Source organism: Benincasa hispida, unplaced genomic scaffold (assembly GCF_027475165.1).
Source record: "Benincasa hispida cultivar pf3 unplaced genomic scaffold, pf3_genome.v1.1 HicScf471, whole genome shotgun sequence".
NCBI lineage: Eukaryota > Viridiplantae > Streptophyta > Magnoliopsida > Cucurbitales > Cucurbitaceae > Benincasa > Benincasa hispida.
In genome coordinates this window covers 1-20,070 of record NW_028326571.1, presented here as the reverse complement: position 1 = coordinate 20,070, position 20,070 = coordinate 1, and the positions used below count along the sequence as shown (strand labels likewise).

General features: G+C 35.5%; 2 protein-coding genes across 5 annotated transcripts; both read right to left on the bottom strand.

Moving 5' to 3' along the window:
* Nucleotides 1–300: 300 nt before the first annotated feature.
* LOC120071413 (uncharacterized) lies at nt 301–10,282 on the bottom strand. 4 transcript variants are annotated; one of them, XM_090309954.1, is made up of 12 exons: nt 9,520–10,230; nt 8,152–8,871; nt 7,463–7,558; nt 7,296–7,379; nt 6,904–7,138; nt 6,661–6,821; nt 4,706–4,984; nt 4,441–4,614; nt 3,947–4,005; nt 1,938–2,149; nt 1,201–1,324; nt 301–829 (listed from the first exon to the last, which is right to left on the bottom strand). In XM_090309954.1, the coding sequence occupies exons 1-8, from the start codon at nt 9,850–9,852 to the stop codon at nt 4,555–4,557; spliced, it is 1,968 nt and encodes a 655-aa protein (XP_090166080.1). In that variant the 5' UTR covers nt 9,853–10,230; the 3' UTR covers nt 301–829; nt 1,201–1,324; nt 1,938–2,149; nt 3,947–4,005; nt 4,441–4,554. The 4 variants fall into 4 exon arrangements, with proteins under 4 accessions (XP_090166080.1, XP_038879613.2, XP_038879614.2 ...); XM_039023685.2 differs by having other exon boundaries at nt 301–757; XM_039023686.2 differs by having other exon boundaries at nt 301–757; nt 1,201–1,306.
* Nucleotides 10,283–11,794: 1,512 nt separating this feature from the next.
* Nucleotides 11,795–12,394, bottom strand: LOC120072104 (secreted RxLR effector protein 161-like). Its single transcript, XM_090309957.1, has 2 exons — nt 12,062–12,394; nt 11,795–11,899 (listed from the first exon to the last, which is right to left on the bottom strand). Exons 1-2 carry the CDS (start codon nt 12,392–12,394, stop codon nt 11,795–11,797), a joined length of 438 nt encoding a protein of 145 aa, XP_090166083.1.
* Nucleotides 12,395–20,070: the final 7,676 nt, after the last annotated feature.

Here is a 20,070-nt window from a genome sequence, read left to right as displayed (position 1 = left end):
ACTATTATAAGCAAAAGAAATAAATTAAAATCATACATTGCATGTAAAGCATACTTAGGTAAATTTATAACGATTAAATTACCCTAAAGTGGTGACATGCTTCATGCAATTTCAATTTATTACTAACATATATAACAATTATATACAATAGTAATGAACCAATTAATATCATACTTCAAACATACGTTCATACTATATATTATAACTCTTATAATATAAATTATGCATGTATATGTTATTAATGCATGCATACATATATTATAATATTTATACTATATGACGCATGAGCATGCTATAAAATTAAATCATGCAAATATATATATTATAAAACTTATAATATAAATTGTGCATGAAATTAAATGCATAACCTATGGTAGGATTTAATACCATATGACATACATTATGACATATAACTAAAAATATAAATCATACAAGATAATAGCCATTTGATTTGAACAGGTGAACCAGACCTTGAATCGCTCGAACCAGACCACAAACCAGTCCAAAGGAACCCAAACAACTTGAATCGGAGAACCCATGAACCAAATTAGACCAGCATGCCACGAACCGCACGCGAACCGAAGCTGGACTGCACGTCTTCTCCTTCTCGAAGCAAAGCGACGTCGTGCCTTAGCGTCGCAACGCTATGGAGAAGATCATCGACCGTAGCATCGAACGTCGCGACACTACAGTACAATTGCCCACTGTACTCCTTCGAAACGCCATCGAAATTCGCCTCGATTTCTCCAGAACTCGACTGGGATCATCACGAACGACTCAACATAAAAATATAGACTCGATAACGATTTAATGCCCCAAAACATGGGCCCTTACAAAAAAAAAAAAAAAAAATTGTAAAACAAAAGCAATTAAATCTAAATGCCCAATCCCAAAACATCCATTATTGCAAACAACATTCACAGACAACCATCACATGAAATATACAGAATGTTAAATCCCACCATTAAACTATAAAATCATTCTGAATTTTTGGAAAAAATTTGGGCCAAAAAACCCCGCAATGATACCAATTGTAGGAATCATCGAAGGTCCTTGAGCGGAACACGGGATCGGACCCAAACCCAAAATTTATAGAATCATAACTTCACAGCAATCATACAGAATTATGTATCTAATTAAAAACAACATGCTTGGAAGAAAATGCAGAAGAAGTCAAATTTGGGTTTCAGAAACCCTTACCTTTAAAGATCGTTCTTCAATGGAATTACTTCGAACTAAAAGATACCACCACGACGGAAACCACTGTATTCTCTAGGTGAGAATCTAGGAGGAGTGTGTGCTCTGACTATTTTGAAAAAGGAAACTGAGAAAGATTAGAAGAGATGAAGATCAGAACTATTATGTATCTCTCTGTAACTAGAGAAGAAGAAGGAAAAAATAAAAATCAATTAGAATGCCCACTCCTACACATTATAAGGATTGAGAGAAAAATGGGGAGGGAAACCTCACAATAATTCAAAAGTAAAACTAAAATTGAAAAATTAATTTTAATTTATGATAAAACTATTATATATATATAACTACCTTAATATATATATATATATAGGAAAATTATTTCAAATGGTAAAACTGTTAAAAATATTTAATTTTATAAATATTTTGGTTAATTTTTTATATTCAAATATTTATTTTCTCTCAAATAAATTTTGTATTATAATGTATCAAATACATTATAGTAATTATATCATATATAATTAAATTAATTATATCATGTCAATAAGAGCGTAGCTCAACTGACATAGTGCTTATATGTGAGCTCGAATAAAAAGGTTCGACTAATTAAGAGTGTGGCTATACTTAGGGCTAATCATTGAACACTCAAACTTCTACTTAAAAAAAACCCTCAAACATCCTCCAAAACTAATCACTTTCTTCTCACTAGTTGTCAATAGAACAAATAGAAAATCATCCCATACCTACTTTGCGCATAGGATTGCCGAGTTGCATCGCCTGCAACGTGTTTAATTAGAAAGCCTGGCAAAGGTGAAGGGCAATTGTGTGGTGCTCCATATTTTGGGATGATGAGAGTGGATGGATCTTTTGCCATTGGATTCGCAATTTTCATGGACACCATCTCTTCTTTCCCTATGCCATTGTCAAGCAAAACTTGAATATTTCCTCTCTCCCTCTGATGTTTCGAAAAAAAAAATAAACATATTAATATTGGAAAACAAACTTTTTAAAATAAAAACTATATATTTTAAACAAACTAATCAATTTGAAATCTTATCAAGATTTCATTTTGATTCCAATTATAATCAACAAATTGATCAAATTTAAATTTTAAAAATATGTTCGATAAATTTCAAATTTGTTTATTTGAATTTGGACATTTAAATTTTTTTTTATCCCAAATCAAATTATACAAAGACTAACTAAGTAGACCTTAAATCAAATTTGACCATATTCGAAACAGTATCCCAAATACCTTTTGAAAAAAAATGTAAAATTCAAATTCAAACCATCTAAATGGATCTCAAAGTAAGAAAGCTTGATACAATTACGTTCAATCCCAAATCAAATTTGAGCAGAACTGCAAAATTAAAAGGAACAAATATTGTAAGAATTTGAAATTGAATTTGTTATTATAGAAACTTTTTATTCAAATATAAGTCTAATGGTATGGTTTACATAAAAAAATGTCGCAAAAAAATAAGCACACATTTTAAAGTTCCATATTAAATAACTTTGCATCTCAAACATAGACTTCCTAAATTTATATTAAATGCACAACACTCCAGACAAATCATTTAACTCCACAAACTAATCAACTGTCTAAACCAAACTCCAAATTTAATCATTAAACTCAAAATTCCAAACGCCCCTAAAATGATAGAAATAGGGTTCAATGACTGAAATTAATGAAATGTTAAAAGGAATTTATGCCACTGTCTATTCTTTAAGATCAAAAGAATCCCCATCGTTGTGTACATATGACATGTATACTGAAGTTGGAGTTTCAAATCCTCCACATTGCTATTTCATCAACCATCCAACACTCCAAACAAGCCATTGAGGGGATTCAACCAGAGAAGGATAGAGATTATGTTGTACCCCAATCAACACCAATAATCTAACACATCTTAAATTCTGCTGCCTTATCACCCTTTCATTTGTACTCTTCATAAACAAAAAAGTTGGGAAACAATTAGTTGGACCATTAATATCAATACAAGCAATCTAGTTGACTGTAGTGCATCCCTTCCTTCTGGATCACAGAATAATGATAGTTCTGCTACCAAAAAGCCACATACATGAGGGATAAATATGGATCAACACCACAATAGACACTCCAAAGCTTTTGCTCATTTATACACCTGTTCTAAAATAACAGGTATAATTTTCAGCTCAAAAGACTGATTTGTGTGTGTGCACGCGTGCTAAGATGTGTGTACTTTATCATATTCGTCAACAATAATCTCGAATCCACATAAATTAAATTGGGAACAAAAAAATGAAGAGGAAATTAAGTATATTAGTAGATCTGGACAATGTCATAACGGCAATTACTTCGACCTTCTCATCTGTTTGAAGGAGACAACTGCAGAAATTGAATTACTCTCCTTGGATGCTTGAGCTGTCCCTGAAAAGGTCTAACTAGGCCAAACAATCATTCATTTGGTTTGCGGTGTTTTTCCTTAACAAAGCTTCAGGTATGGAAGGGACAATTTGTTGCCTATATTCTTCTAATTTCTAAACCCACCAAACAGAAAGCAATTGGGATTAACCTGATGAATAATGAAATTTTTTTATAGGCAATATTTACGAGTCTTATATTACACTTTCAAGCCAAACTATCATATGACCATATGATACCAAAAAGGAAAGTAAAAAAAAATGAAAAAGAAGAATTTGAGAGAGAGAGAGAGATCAAATTTCCACCAATAAAGGCTGGTATGCAACCAAAAATTAAGATTTTTATAACCTGTAAGGCCAAGAGCCGCCAGTGGAATATACTGGAAAATGAGAAAATCTTTCATGTTCCTGCAAGGCCAATGACAGCAGAAACAAAATTTTGGTATGTTAGAGCGCATGTTACATCCCTTTTTTCATAAAATATTTCAAAGCAAATCTAGGTTTCCCAAAGTTGACAAATCTCTTTGGAGAGACACAGAGAACCATAAAGTTATATATCACAATTCACAAAAGAAAGTATAGAAAATGATACATTAGAAGATTCACCTATTGAGAACTCAAAAATTGTCTTTTTAGGAGGAAAAATTTGTTTATTTTAATAACGTTATCGTAATCACCAGCAACTTTTGAAAATTAAAGTAGAGTTTGATATTTGAAAATTAAAGTATAGTTCACAAGTAGATTATCTGCCAAAACTGCTCAATGAAATAATAAGTAGCCTTTATTTCAACGGGGCATCTGGGAAGGGACAAACAGGCCCAAACTAAAAAGATTCAAACATACCAGATGGATCAAAGCCGCCAATGAAAAGCTCAACAATATCCTACAGAAAAGGTGGATGAAAAACAAAACTGCTAGCAGCGTACTTCTTCCCTTGGGTTTTGAGGATGGGAAAAATTATAACGTAATACCATCACCGAAAGCTATTAGCTGTCCAAGCACTGTTCTCACACGGAGCTGTAAAGGATAAAAGACTTGGTATTAAGATAATATATAGAGGGAAGAGGGAGGATGGGAAAATGGGGCTTATACGGTAAATAGATATAACCTTTACATCCAGGCACGGATCATTGACCATATTCTTTATTTGAGAAACAATACCAGCATTCCGCAGCTTCGTAACGCGATCTAGTGCACGAGGACTTGAAGGCAAAGTAAGATTTATTATTGCCCAAACAGCAGCAATTCGAAGTTGACTGTTGTCACTCTGCAAAAACTTCACCACAAACGAGTGGATCACATCATCTCCTCGTGGAAATAGTTGTTTCATTACCCCTTCCTTATGAAACTCATTTCCACTTGCAACATTGCAAAGTACATACATTCCCTGCATCAGTCATAATTCAGTAATTATTCAACTGCATGAAGCATATCATTTTCTTCTCTAACCTCTCTAGTCTCTAGTCCTTTCTGATATGGTTTACTTGATAGTTCTCATTGATATACTCAATACAGATTTTATAGTCATAAAAAAATCCTAAAGGATCATTGAAAATGAATCTGCTGAAACTTAATTGTTCATTGGACAGACATGGACATTATCCATCAGATGGAGCCTTTCTTAGAAATAATGGTTTCTTTAAATGCATTTTTAACATTTGAGTAACATATATGCACCTGCAGAACTTCAGCTGTGTCTAATTTTTTATTCCTATCATCCTATGAAAGAAATCCACCATCATTTTTAGCCTTCCCATCAATATTGGCTCCCTTAAGAAATTTCAAAATTTTCCTTCCATGTTTAATGTCAGCTTTCTAAGACTAAGGTAGACATGTAAAAAACAGAAATTCTAGACAAATGTCACAAAGCCAAGTGAGGAAGAGTGTTGAGACTCCTATGGAAAGTTGACAGTTCTTCATTTGGCTAATTTCTCAAGGTCATTTGCTCAACCATCTTTCATTTTTTTTTTCTCAAAGGAAGTGAGAGGAGGGGAAAAAAAAAAAAAGAAGCAAGTCATTTGCTCAAGATACAAGCCACAGGCTTACAGCACAAGCAGGCAAAGATGTGATTTTCTTTATCTATCCTTAGCTATAGTGATAATTTGAGTTTTAACTCAGAATTTTTCCATTTTTATCTTTGTTTGTTGTTTTGAAAAAAGGCGGAAGCTGAAAAGAGATTTGACAGCAGTCTGAAAAGACTAATGCTGCGCAAAAGAATATATTTCAAAAGAAAGAATAAACACAAAGTGAGTGCAGAAGGATCTGAAAAACATAGAGTGTTGGTCCTGCAAGATGAAAGGTCACTTGAGTTTTGATCAAGACTACCGCAAGAGCATTTATAGTTCTTTTCTCTGCAAGTAAGATAATTTATTAAAACCCTTTCCCGCTCGGTAAGAAGATAGCCTACTGTCCTACGGGAGTGGAAGTGAATTCCCCAAGAGACCCAGAGCCGACAGAAGGAAGCAAGCATCTGACATGATCGCGCACGTACTAAAGGAAGTAGAAAAAAATTCCTTTATCGATAGAACAGAATCGGATTCGTCTTTCCCCTTCTTCTGTCCCAAGGGAGGTTTTTTTTAACATGAAAATAATTCCATTGACGAATGATATTATAAACAAACAAAAAAAACATAAACAGAATCCTAAAGACCAGTTAAAAGATCCTCGTGACCTTAAAAATGGAAATATTTCTCTAGTTTGTCAGTCTCTAATTCTATGTAAGATAGTATTGCATAGTATCAGACCTACTTATGAGATCTTCCAGGACGGGAAACATAAATGCTTCGACGTAGCATGTTTAATCAGTTTGTGTGCCTATTGTCTTTAGATAACAAAGTTACTGTATGTTCAATCAACATGGCAGTTATTAGCCATTATTGAGCTGGGCACAAAGTTGCCAAGTTATTATTTGTAAGTTGGTAATTAATACCACTTTGTAAAGTCGGGCTCTTTCTTAGAAATAGACTGTTTTGCAATCATTTCTAGGATTTTTTTTTCTCCAAAATAAAACTTTCCTTTTGAGCCTACAGCATATTCAAAAGTTTAAAATAAAATTAAACTAACCTGGACTCCAATTTCATCCATTGAAATATTTTGCAATTGACGGCCAATAGTATTCAATACGATGCCATCTTCGGCAAACACATACTCAATTGAATCCTCACATCCATCGATAAGATTGCGCACGAGAGCCATAGCATGCTCCTGTATGGAAGGCTCGGGATCTGAACATAAACATGTGATGCAACAATGATTAAACACAAAATATACTCAACCATAAGGATGGAAAACAGAACTCGACAGTACCGCAAACAAGGCTGGCTAACAAGGAAGCTGTTAACTCCATGAAGATTGCTTCTTTACACATAATGTTTGCGAGGAACATTAAATTCCTTAAAGCCCACAATGCATTAAGCCTTATGTCCAAGTCCATAGACTTTGATAATCGAACCAGCTCTTTCACACCTCCACATCCTATAAATATCGACCTCTTTGTTGAAAATTCAACCACTATGTTGCTAATAGCACCAAGTGCTGCAAGCTGGTTAAAGAGTATGAAATGATAGCTATTACACAAAAGCAAAAATAACTTAAGAAGTTTTTCCAAACAACCTCTTTCAATCTGAACATTCAATGACTCAAAAGGTAGGAAGATTCTGACTATTTGGAAACTTGAATTAGTAAGATAATAGGTATACCTGAATATCATTTGAAGGATCGTGTAAAAGCCGAACTAAGGGAAGGACAACTGCTTCATTCATAAAGTAACCTGCACTCGAATTCTGAATAGGATGCTCTTAAAAAGCAGGGAAGGGAAAAAGACTATGAACATTAGAAAAGCTAATATTAATACAACATTACACACCTTGATTGATCGAGAGACACTTCTCAAGCAAGTGCAAGCTGCAATACGTATGTCGCCACTTTCATGTTTTATGGCATCAATCACTATGTTCATTACCTAGGTCAAGATTATAAGCAAATAAATAAAATCCATAAACCTTAGTAAGTTAAATTTAAACAAATTTCAGATTTGTTAACCTCTATCGGTCGGCAGCTCAGTTAAAGTATCAAACGGTAAAATAAAGAAAGAAAATTTTGAGTCCCCACTACAATTAATATATTTACACAACGTGTTGCTTCTTCTTCCTTCTTTTCCTTTTTTTTTTAATTTATTTTTTAATTTTCTTAATTTTTCCATTTTTTCTTCAATCCAATTGGAATGAACCAGCTGGTATAATTTAACTTTTTTCATTGGAAAATTTTGAGGACTGAGAAACAGATAACAGGACACCTTTGTCAAACAGTGATTTTTTTTTATTACAATATATATATATATATATACAGTAAGGATTAGTATGAACTTAGGTCAGAAATAACCATCGAGAGATTCAGATAGACAAGCAGACAACTTTAGATGTCAATTTAGTTACCTGGCCATGTTGACTTAGTGAAACATGAGTTAAATACAAGTACTTGCTAAATGTTTCAAACAAAAACCAATAAGTTAGCTTCATAAAAAATAAGTTGATACAATCACAATAAGAAGCAAACCTGCAAAGAGAGAAATCTAGACCTACAGCTCTCCAACTTTGAGCACAGATGAGAAAATGCCAGCAACAATCCTTGAAAACGTCTGGGACTTAACTGATCCTTATGCAAGTGATTGTACAACTTATCAATTGCATTTGCCTCAAAAGCAAGTTTTTGTAGCTCCTCCTTCTCTGCAATTAAAGTCGAAAAAACGAAGGAAGCTTCATCTCCAACTTGATCTGGACTGTCAAGAAGCTCAAGCAAACTATGTATCAATTTCATTTTGATTCCTATGTCTTGCAGATAACAAGACGACGAATTCCTTATAACGATCAAGCATACGCAGGCTAGCAATCTAGTCTTGGGATTTCTGTCCTTCATCAATTCAATTATATAACTCAGCCAATCTTCTCTACCAGGTTGCATGAATTTCGCTATCGCTTCAACATTATTTTTAAATATTGTTGCAATCGACTCTAAACTAGCATCCCTTTGACTTAGAGAACCATCAAGAAGATCAATCAGCTTCTCTAGAACTCCACCATCATACAATGCCTTTTGCTCTGCAATTGTCTCACATGAGTGAACAATGATACTTGCCCCAAGTCCAGTCACATTCTCATTTTGACTATTCAATAATGAAAGAAGAAATTTGGTGTTTTCCTGCTGAAGGAAATCGTGCTTAGGAGCCAACTTTGATTGATAAATCATTCTTAATGATCGAGCTCCTGCATCCACAACCTAAGAAACAGAAAAAATACACCCAACAAAGTTCACATTATGATTGAAAAGTAAGGCGAAAAACGAAGAAGAAGAAGAAGAAGACAACCGCAAAAGGTTGCATTATGTACACGAAAAATACTTGAAAAATTTTGAAGAATTTTGAAGGAATAAATATAAAAAGAAAGGTAAAATTGGAAAAATTTTGAAAGGAATAAACTCCTTTTTTTGCTTCTTTTCCCCTTCTAAAAGATGGTAGTTCTAAAAGTGTATTTAAGGAATCTGCTAGCCAAACCAAAAAAGATTATTATAAGTAGAAATAGGAGCTATTCTTCCCACACTCGAAAAACTAGTCCAGTTCCAAGGAGATCTTCTTTTTCATATTAGCCGACCATTTCTTGTAGTTCGAAGAGGCCATAATAGAGAAGATTAGAAGATGAACGGATCGACACCACAGAAATGCAACTTAAAACTAAGCCACAAAATTTCTGGAATCTTTAATCAACTAGTTAAAATACAACTCGAGCACTTATAACCAGAAAGTAAGCTCATAAACGCGAATTGCAACAGACCAACAATAAAAGACTCCTCAATTTCCTGAGAAATGCAATTCCCAAATTGAAGCAAAATTGCTAGAAAGAAGAAGAGAAAAAGAGAGGGAAGAAGAACCTTGGGGTCGGGATCGGAAAGCAATCGAAGCAGTCGAGGGAAGGCTCCAGCATCGAGAACGGCGGAGACACCAGCGTCGACGCCGCAGGCAAAGCTGCCAAGAACAGCAGCGGACTGAACGAGAATGTTGGGGTCAGAAGTGGAGGAAAGAATTGCAGCAACGTGGGGGACAACGCCGAGCTTGATGAAGGAAAGCTTCTTAGTGCGGTTTCCGATGATCTGATTCTTGATGTCTCTCAATGCCTTGAGCTTAACGGCGGCGTCGGCGGCAGTCAATCGGGCGATGAGGTCGGAGGAGGGCTTGGGAATCGCAGAAGAAGCTGAGGTTGGCATGGTCCCAGTACTGAGAGAGCTACTGGGATGGGAATGGCATCGAGGCCACAGCAGAGAGAGAACCCTTCACACCTTTGAGAGCTACAACACAACCTTCAATGGAGTTTTTTTAGGGGAAAAGGAAATTTTTTTTTCTTTTTTTTTGGATCTTCCAATAATTTGATGGTTCAAAAGCAAAACAAACACCAATACTTTGATAATGTGTATTTTTATGAAAACCATTCTACCATTCTAAATATAAGTACTATTTGAAAAGTATGTGACCAGTATGTATGTATCTTCTATACATTATATACATGGTATTTTTATTCAAATTGCTAGCACGATGAAAACAAGATAAGAAAAGTAGATGAGAAACTAAAGAAAACAATTCAACTTAGACATTGTTTATCCATACGTTTGGAATTTAGGGTGCAATTGTAATTGTATTAGATTGTAAAGGGAATGAATGGGTTGCAACGTGCAATGAGAATAAGTCGAATAGCAATTAGAAACGATGGTGTTTACTTTTCACGAAAATGAAATTTGAGTGATTACTGGAATGTCCTTTTATATTTATAATTAATCTTTTTTATGTCTTGTTGACCTTTTTGTTTTTTGTACTGTTTCATTTTTTATTTTATTTAGTAATTAAAATTTTAGATGTTTATATATAAAGAAAATATTTAATTACACAAAATCTATATTATCAATAATTTTTTTTTTTTTTTGAAAGAACGATAATCTTGGTATGAAATCTTGGTCTGAAACTAGAAGTATCCAAATTGTATGATTTTGGCCAAAGAGTAAGAAGAGTTGGAGAAAGAGAGATAAAAGGCATGAGTGAGAGTGATAACGAGATCAAACATGAGCGAGAATGAGATGGAGAGTGAAATGAATTGATCAATGAAATCAAAGATTAGTTGGAACTCGAATTTGATATATAAAGTAAGGCATGAGCGAGAACAAAATCATGTATGGGTGAAAGCAAGATCAAGCGTGAGCGAGAGTGAGATCAAACATGAGCAAGAATAGGTTAGAAAGCAAGAAAGAAATTGATCGATGAAATTACAGATCAACCGGACCTCAGAATCTGTTGGGCTTGATATGCTTATAATGGGTTGATAACACACTACACTATTAAACTAAAGATGATCTTTTGGGCTTAAAGAAACCCAGGCTCTATACTGAATACCAGATACCACCTTAGTTGAAAACACAAATACAAATCAGTGTGCTGAAAGCACAATCCGTGTGAAGAAAATCTCCACCCTACACCTTGACGGCTGTGATTAGAGATAAGCACTTCTAAAGTTTTTGTAGAACTCAAATGACTATTCCTATCTTTTATTTGTTGCAGAGAAAACGAAGAGAAAAAAATAAGAGAACCTGAGGGAGATGTTGTTGGAAATCGCTTGGACGATGAGGCTACTATCGTTTAGCCGATTTGAGGTAAAGCAAGGAGTTGTCTAGACGATAAGGGAAGAGTCGTCTAAACGATGAAGACTTTACAGAAGATCGTCTAAACGATGGGGTTCGAAGTCGACGATGGTCTACAGATAGAGGTGCTGAGGTAAACGATCGATGGCTAAATGGTAAACGATATAACAAAGAAGATCGATGAAGAAGATGAACACAATGATTTACGTGGTTCAGCCAAAGATAGCCTACGTCCACGAAGAAGCTGATGGGAATTTTTATTAGGGGGTTACAAGATTGATGCAAGTTAAGTTGTTAGCCTTTCTTGAACACTCTGTATTTTTTTTTCTCTCTTACATTTACATGTAGTTACAAAATGTATATAAAGGCAACTTGTATGTAACTGATTTATAACAACCTTGAAGTTGTTTTCATCTTTCTGTAATAACAATCTCCACCTTGAAATAAACTTCAAATGTTTCTTCAGCTTCTCTGAACTGACTGTCTTCTTCTTTAACCTTTGTCTCTCAGCTTAAACCCTATACTATCGAGGTACTTCTGAAGTTTGAGCTGAGTAGGTCTTTGTCAACATGTCGAAGGCATTCTCTGAGGTATGTAATTTCAGAACTTCAACTTGTTTTGCTTCTATCTGTTCTTGAATGAAATGATATTTAACATCAATATGTTTAGTTCTATTATGGTTGCTTAGATAAATGTATGGTGCCCTGATTGTCACAAAAAAATTTACTATATTTTTTTTTATCCCGAGATCACATAGGAGACCCTTTAGCCATAGACCTTCCTTTACTACCTCTGAAAGGGCAATAAACTCTGCCTCAGTAGTAGAAAGGGCTACTACTGATTGTAAAGTAGCCTTCCAGCTTAGGACATACCTTCCATATAGGAAGATATACCCTGATAAGGATCTTCTTTTGTCTAGATCTCCAACATAGTCAGAGTTAACATACCCAATCGGCTCTGGTTTACTGTTTGGAAGCTGTTGGTACATTAGTTTAGAATTAGAAGTACCCTTAAGATACCTCATTATCCATTTAGTTGTCTTCCAGTGCCTTTTACCCAGATTAGCCATATATCTACTCCCCAGACTAGTAGCATAGGCAATATCAGGTCTTGTAGACACCATTAGATACATTAAGCTTTCCACAACTTGGCAATAGGGGATTGTTGACATTACCTTCTAATGTTCAATGTCAGATTCTTTAGTTGAGAGTTTGAAATGGTTAGCTATAGGAATATATACTAATTTGGCCTCTGTCATGTGATACTTCTTTAACAATTTCTGGCAATACTGTGACTGATTAATGCTTAGAATACTTGCTTTTCTGTTTCTGATAATGCCAATGCCTAGTATTCTTGTTGCATTGCCATGTCTTTCATTTCGAATTCTGAGTTAAGTAAATCTTTTACTTTATTTAACTATTTCATAGTTGCTCCTGATAAAAGCATGTCATTCACATATAGTAACAAGTAGATAAGATGAGTATAGGTATCTGTGTTTATGTAAACGCAGCTGTCATAGGAGTTTTTATAAAAGCCATTCTTCTGTACAAAATCACTAAATCTTCTGTTCCAACATCTAGGGGACTGTTTAAGGTCGTAGATAGATTTTTTAAGTAGGCATACATAGTCTTCTTTCCCTCTGACCTCATACCCCTTAGGTTGGCTCATATAGATAACTTCCTCTAGGAAGCCATGTAGAAAAGTTGTTTTAACATCAAGTTACTCCAACTTCAGGTTATTCTGAGCCACAATAGACAACAACAATCTGATAGAAGTCTACTTGACCACTGGAGAAAATAGCTCATTGAAATCAACACCCGGCCTCTGTGTAAAACCCTTAACAACCAACCTAGCTTTATATCTAGGTCTTTGATCATTAGGGAAACCTTCCTTCAATTTTTCACCCATTTGGATGCAATTGGCTTGCATCCTTTTGGCAAAGGTGTCAACTCCCAAGTGTTGTTTCTTACTAGTGAATCAACTTCTTCATTCATTGCTTCTATCCACAACTTAGCTTTAGGATAACTCACTGCTTCTTCAGAGGTTGAGGGTTCTGAATCATTAGATAAATAAGAAGCATTCAAAGCTAAGTAGTCTTCATACCTTGAAGGTGGCACTATAGTTCTTCTCTGCCTATCTCTAGCTAGGTTGCATCCCCTCAAATCTGGTTCTTCTTGCTCATGATCAGTAATGGCATCTTCTACTTCTTCTTTAAGATGAGGTAGTTGATCAAAAGGTGATTCAGAGCTTGAAGGATCAGAACTAGGGATAAGAACTTGCTCCACCTCAATTTTATCATTTTTCACTTGAGGCGCTGTAACATTAGAATTAGATCTCTGCGTATACATTTCATCCTCCCTAAAAACAACATCTCTGTTGGTGATACATCTCTTCTCTGTAGGGTGCCACATTCTAAACCCCTTAACACCTTCTGTGAAGCCCAAAAACATACACTTCATAGTTCTAGCAACTAATTTCCCTTTACTCTGATGAACAAAGCCAGTTCAACCAAACACCCTTAGGTTATTTAGGCTAGAACGTTGTTTGATCCACCTTTCTTCAGGGGTTAGAAGGTTGAGAGACGCATGGGGGCATCTATTTAGTGTATAGACAATGTATGAGGTTGCTTCTGCCCAAAATTTCTCAGGAAGTATAGCATCTGACAATAGGCTTCTTACTCTCTCCATTATAGTTCTGTTCAATCTCTCTGCCACCCCATTTTGCTGAGGTGTATACCTAACTGTCTTGTGTCTAGTAATACCATGTTGTCTACAAAAAACATTAAACTCCTCTGCACAGTACTCAAGCCCATTATCAGTTCTTAGACACTTAATTTGACAATTAGATAATTTTTCAACCATAATCTTCCATTCTTTAAACTTTTCAAAAACTAAATCCTTAGATTTAAGGAAATAGAACCAACTCTTTCTAGAATAGTCATCAACAAAGGTTAAGAAATACCTGACTCCACTTAAAGACTGGAAAGGTGAAGGACCCCATAGGTCCGAAATCACATAGTCAAGGATGGCCTTGGTTGTGTGCTGAGCCTACACAGAACTCTGCCTAGTAGCCTTCCCTATCACACAAAGTTCACAAAAGGATAGGCTCTGATGAACTCCCTTAGGTAAAATTCCTTGACTGCCAAGAGCTTGTAGACCTTTGGCACTAATATGTGAGAGTCTTTTGTGCCAAATATCTTCTTCAGTAGGTTGGTTTTGAGTCACAATCAAAACTGAGTGAATTTTCTGAACTCCTTGAACAACATACACACCATTAATCTTCACCCCTCTGAGGATAGGCTTACTGTTCTTCAAGACTTCACAGTAACCTTCCTTACCTCTGTATTCACAGCCAATAGAATCAAGCATGCCTAGTGAAATTAGATTTCTCTTCAGCTTAGGCACATGTCTGACAATCCTCAATAGCTTGATTGTTCCATCTTCAAGTTTTAGGGAGACTGAGCCAATCCCAACCACTGAACATGAGTTATTATTACCCATATAGATAGGCCCTTCATCCAACTCTCTATAGGTACTCGGGTGTCATGTGGAAAGAAAACTCTGAATCTATAACCCAATTTAGGTTCTTATTAGCTTCTTCTTCTGCCTTCCAATTAGAGGTAGCCAAAGCATCTGAATAGAAGTAAGCGTCACAAACTGAGGCTTCACCTAACTGATTAGGTTGGACTTTCTGTTAGGTTGTGGTTGCTTGTTTTTCTGCTCATTCTTCCACTTCAAAGTTCTGCAATCCTTGATTAGATGTCCAAGTTTTTTTTACAATATTTACATCTAACCTTGGATTTTTCTTTCCCCTCTTCTATTGAGCTTTGTTTTCCTTTTTCCTTATTGTTCTGTTTTAACTTACCTTTGACAAATAAGCCCTCTACACTAGGCTTGTCTTCCTTGCTAGTTATGAGCTTCATTTCTCTGATTTTAAGAGCTGAAATGATAATATCAGTAGTTAGGGAATATCTCCCATATTTTAAGGCAGTCTTCACATCTTTGTAGGAATCCGGCAATGAGTTGAGTAGCACAAAGGTTCATTATCTACCTCAATCTCTTCTCCTTGAGTCTTGAATTCAATAGTTATCCTCTTGAAATCATCTAGATTCTCTGTCAAGGATTTAGAAGCACTCATCTTGAAGGTAAAAAACCTTTCCCTTAGGAAAAGTTTGTTGGGCATATTCTTAGTCTCATAAAGCTCATTCAACTTGCTCCACATCTTAAAAGCTGTCTCTTGGTCGATCACTTGCCTTAGAACACTGTCAGACAAATTTAAAACCAGTGTTCCATGAGCAATTAGCTCCATATTCGCTTTTTCTTCTTCAGTTGCAGTGATTGGCAGCTTGGTTGGATCGTCTAGGGCCTTATATGCCCTTTGTTGTCCTAAGATGGCCTTGATCTTGGCTTTCCACAAGCCAAAGTCTCCTTTCCCATCGAATTTTTCAATGTCATACCTTGCTACTGCCATATTTGATTCAAATTCTATCTGAAATGCTCCAAGATTTTGCTTGTTTAGAATCTTGACTAATCTTGAAGTTTTCTTGCAGGCTTTGATACCACTTGTTGGGCTTGATATGCTTATAATGGGCCGATAACACACTACACTATTAAACTAAAGATGATCTTTTGGGCCTAAAGAAACCCAGGCCCTATACTGAATACCGGATACCACTCTAGTTGAAAACACAAACATAAATCAGTGTACTGAAAGCACAATCCGTGTGAAGAAAATCTCCACCCTACACCTTGATGGCTGTGATTAGAGATAAGCACTTCTGAATTTTTTGTAGAACTCAAATGACTATTCTTATCTTTTCTTTATTGCAGAGAAAACGGAGAAGAAAGAGAGAACCTGAGGGAGATGCTGCCGAAAATCGCCTGGAAGATGAGGCTGCTATCGTTTAGCCGATTGGAGGTAAAGCAAGGAGTCTTCTAGACGATAAAAGAGTCGGCTAGACGATGAAGACTTTACTAAAGATCGTTTAGACGATGGTCTACACGATAGAGGTGTTGAGGTAAACGATCGATGGCTAAATGGTAAACGATAGAACAAAGAAGATCGATGAAGAAGATGAACACGATGATTTACGTGGTTCGGCCAAGGATAGCCTACATCCACGGAGAAGCTGATGGGAATTTTTATTAGGGGGTTACAAGATTGATACAAGATAAGTTGTTAGCCTTTCTTGAACACTCTGTATTTTTTTTCTCTCTTACATTTACATGTAGTTACAAAATGTATATAAAGGCAGCTTGTATATAACTGATTTATAACAACCTTCAAGTTGTTTTCATCTTTCTGTAATAACAAAATCGATATTGGAAGCCTAAACTTCACGAATTTTTTTTCAAAGAGAGAGTCGTGTGTTGTAGTTTTTTCTGAAATTGAGAGAATAGAGAGAGTTTGTTTGAAAAAATTATGGAAAAGCGAGAGGGGAAGGGGGAGTGGGAGAGAGGAAAAGGGAAAGCGAGAGTGTGGGAGACGAAAAACAAGAGAGAAAATGAGACAGTGGGAGAGGAAGATGAAAAAGAGAGCTAAAAATGATTTTAAAAAATAAAAGATAGAGAGAGGGTAAATGTTGTCGAGTGAAGAAAAAGGTAAGGTGTGAACCTATCTTAGAAAATATTAGGGAATACATATTACTAATTATTGATGTTGCATCGAAATTAAAGGCCCTTAAGTTGGATGTTTCTGAAGCCTTTCTTGTGCATTTAATTTTGAACTCTACTGCACAATATAGTCATTTTAGGTTGCGTTATAACAATCAAAAGAAAAAATGGACCCTAAATGAGCTTATTACTCATTGTCATAAGGAGGAAGAGAAACTTTAATGGGATAATCTTGAAAATGCATATTGCATCTACTTCATCATGATTTAAGAAATGAAAAGAAAAGTACATACTTATCCTTTTTCTTATAAAAATGTCCCTCTCCTATCCTATCCTTTCTCTTCCCACTTATCCTTATTCTTCTTCTTCTTCTTCTTCTTCTTCTTTTTCTTCTTCTTCTTCTTCTTCTTCTTCTTAATTGAACATCCATGGATGTCCACAAAGTTTTTCCAAAATAGCATGAAAATGAAGCCAAGGCGATTTTCAAACTTCAGCAAATTGATGGTAATGTCCATCCCAAGAGCATATCGATGAAACCAATACAAACTTACGAGTAGGGAGGTGGATCAAATGGAAAGGGTAGTGTTCATTGGGTTTGAAACAACCTAAATAATGTTGGCTCAGTAGTTGTTCTTGGTTCATTTCTAGTTTAGATTTGAGTTTATGTGGTATAGATTAAAATGAACTGGACGCAGATAAGTATTTCATCCCACCTCTCTTTTTGAGTTTCTCTATTGGTATTTGCTTTTATCAAGTTTATTTGAACTAATTTTTGAGTTTATCGTTTTTATAATTTCCCAGTCTTAGATTTGTAAATGAACAAAATACTAATGAAATGACATATTCGATTATCTCTCATTCATCCTTTTCTATTTTTCATGAATTAGTTTCGTCTAATTTCCCCCCCTTAATTGTGTGTTTGAGGAGAATGAAAAATCTTTAGCAAAACCTTCATTTGGAGCTATGACATTAATCAGGTTTAAGCATAATCCTTAATGTTCGAGTATATTGTTTTAAGTTTTCACTTCGCTCTACTCTCATTCATCAACATCGATGCAATTATAACAATATAATAAAATAGTCTAACGAACAAAGAATAACTAACGCCAATTATTGGAGGCCGCACCTAACCATGCTCCATTTTTCTAGTTAAAAAAAATTCTAAAAATCAATTTTTAAAAAATGCGCACATGGGAAACTGATAACGGGAAAAAATGCACGTTATTACAGTGCTAAGTTATTAAACAATGCAGGTTTGTGTTGATAAAATATGTAAGATTGCGTCTAAAAAGCATTAAGTTCATAATATTGCGGGTGCATGCGTCCATCGTATTAAAACAGTTAACTTATGTATTTTTGTGCAGAATATGCATTGACGCAAGGCGAAAAATACGATCCAAAGAAATCAACGGCCGAGCGCAGTAAAAGATTACGTTACCACAAGGCTATGCGGTAATTTTCGCTCGCAAATATCTGCTCAAGAAGGTTGCCGCATAGAGTCGGCGCAACTTGGTGGGCGCATCCGGGTGAAAAGCGTCATAAATCACGATGGGATAGAAAGCTGATGACGGTCGATTCCGAATTAAGTTGACAAGCCGCTAACGAACTACTGTAGCAAGTACACTCAACTTTTCGGTGACAAATATTCGGCGCATCAGGCAGAGAATTAATGTCATCCCATCAGTGCAATCATAAGAGAGAAGATTCCTTTCACCCCGAAGCTCTATAAATACCGAAGGCAACCTTCAGTGAAGGAGTTCGGACAGTTAGATAATTTTTCCTTAGATAGAAGTAGCCTTGTTCATAGTTTTTCTTTTACTTAGAAGGCGGAGCGAGAGAAGGGAAGATACGCCAGAAGATCGCTCTAATCAGCTCGAGAGAGAACCCAGAGGCGTGGAAAAGTAGAGAGAGGGTCGACTCTCGCGATAGTGAAATTATCTTTTGAGCAGAGTGGAGAAGAACAGTGTAAAAGCCTTGGAAGTAAGAGATTGCTACCAGTTCTTTATTCTCATTTCGCATTGTTATTCTGTATTTAAATTCTATATCTATAAAATGGAACTTGCTTATCTACATATGTTCATTCTCTTAAAAGCACACATGAGTAGCTAAATCCATCGAATGCGTTGAGAAGAACTAAGCTAACATGATCTAGGATCTTCATTAGATGCGATTATCTTGTCTTATGTTGTGCCCAACACCCCTTTAGAGCTACTCGAGAGAGAGTCTAAAGAAAGAACCTAAGACTTGAGAGAGCTAGGTTAGAATCTAGACTCGAGAGAGCGAAATTAGATCTACATAAGCGAGAGATAGGGACTTAGAGATAAGTTCTGTTTGCCAACATGCATCGCATGCACCCTAGAGATAGGTTATGGTATTATGTGGTCGCTTTGTATGTGTGTATGTCATTTGTCATCGCATAAACAAGAATAGAGGCTTATGTGTAGGTCCTATAGACTTTATCGCATATATCGCATGCGTTCTAGAACTAGAAGCCGTAGCATTTGCGTTGAGAGATGATTTGCTATTGTATGTGTGTTGCATGATCGTATAATATGAACGCATTCCTAGAAAGTGTTAGTTGAACCCCTTCTCAACCCGTTCCCTTGCATATTCATCGCATCTTCCGTATTATCAACTCTTTTTGTAACTCCGCTGCATACTTTTTATACCGCAAACAACAACCCAAAACAACTTTTTGAATTATTGGTTACCGCAAGGTTTTCTTAAAAATTATTACCGCTTACTGTTTTCCTTAGTCCCTGAATTCGACCCTGAACTTACCAGGAAATTCAGTAGGATTTATACTTTGATTCTGCTGAGAAAACTTGTTGCACAACGCATTTCCATCACCGCAACTCCTTTCATAAATTCACCGCATGAAACAACGCATCAGAAACTTTAATCAATTTTTAGTCTAGTGCACCCATCTTTTATTCAGCCAACACCCAATCAAAGTGTGTCGTGTGGCAAATCTTTTTTAAATAAAAATTGATTATTTTAAATTTTATTTTTACTATGTAAAATAAAGAGAGCATGTAACCAATTGCACCAAATCTTTGCACTAAAAGAAAAAACGTGGGTTGCAGCTTTTGTAGACAATGCCCAATCAAGATGTGACAACTGACAATTATTTTTTACAGAAAATTGATTTTTAAAAATTTTATTTTTACTATATAAAAAAAGGAGT

Coding starts and splice junctions, on each gene's coding strand:
- LOC120071413 (XM_039023684.2), bottom strand. CDS start 9,852: ATGCCAACCTCAGCTTCTTCTGCGATTCCCAAGCCCTCCTCCGACCTC. Junction 7,380..7,462: donor GTGTCTCTCGATCAATCAAG/GTGTGTAATGTT, acceptor CATCCTATTCAG/AATTCGAGTGCAGGTTACTT. Junction 7,139..7,295: donor ATCCTTCAAATGATATTCAG/GTATACCTATTA, acceptor CTCTTTAACCAG/CTTGCAGCACTTGGTGCTAT.
- LOC120072104 (XM_090309957.1), bottom strand. CDS start 12,394: ATGGTGTCTACAAGACCTGATATTGCCTATGCTACTAGTCTGGGGAGT. Junction 11,900..12,061: donor AGTTTATTGCCCTTTCAGAG/GTAGTAAAGGAA, acceptor ATTCAAGAACAG/ATAGAAGCAAAACAAGTTGA.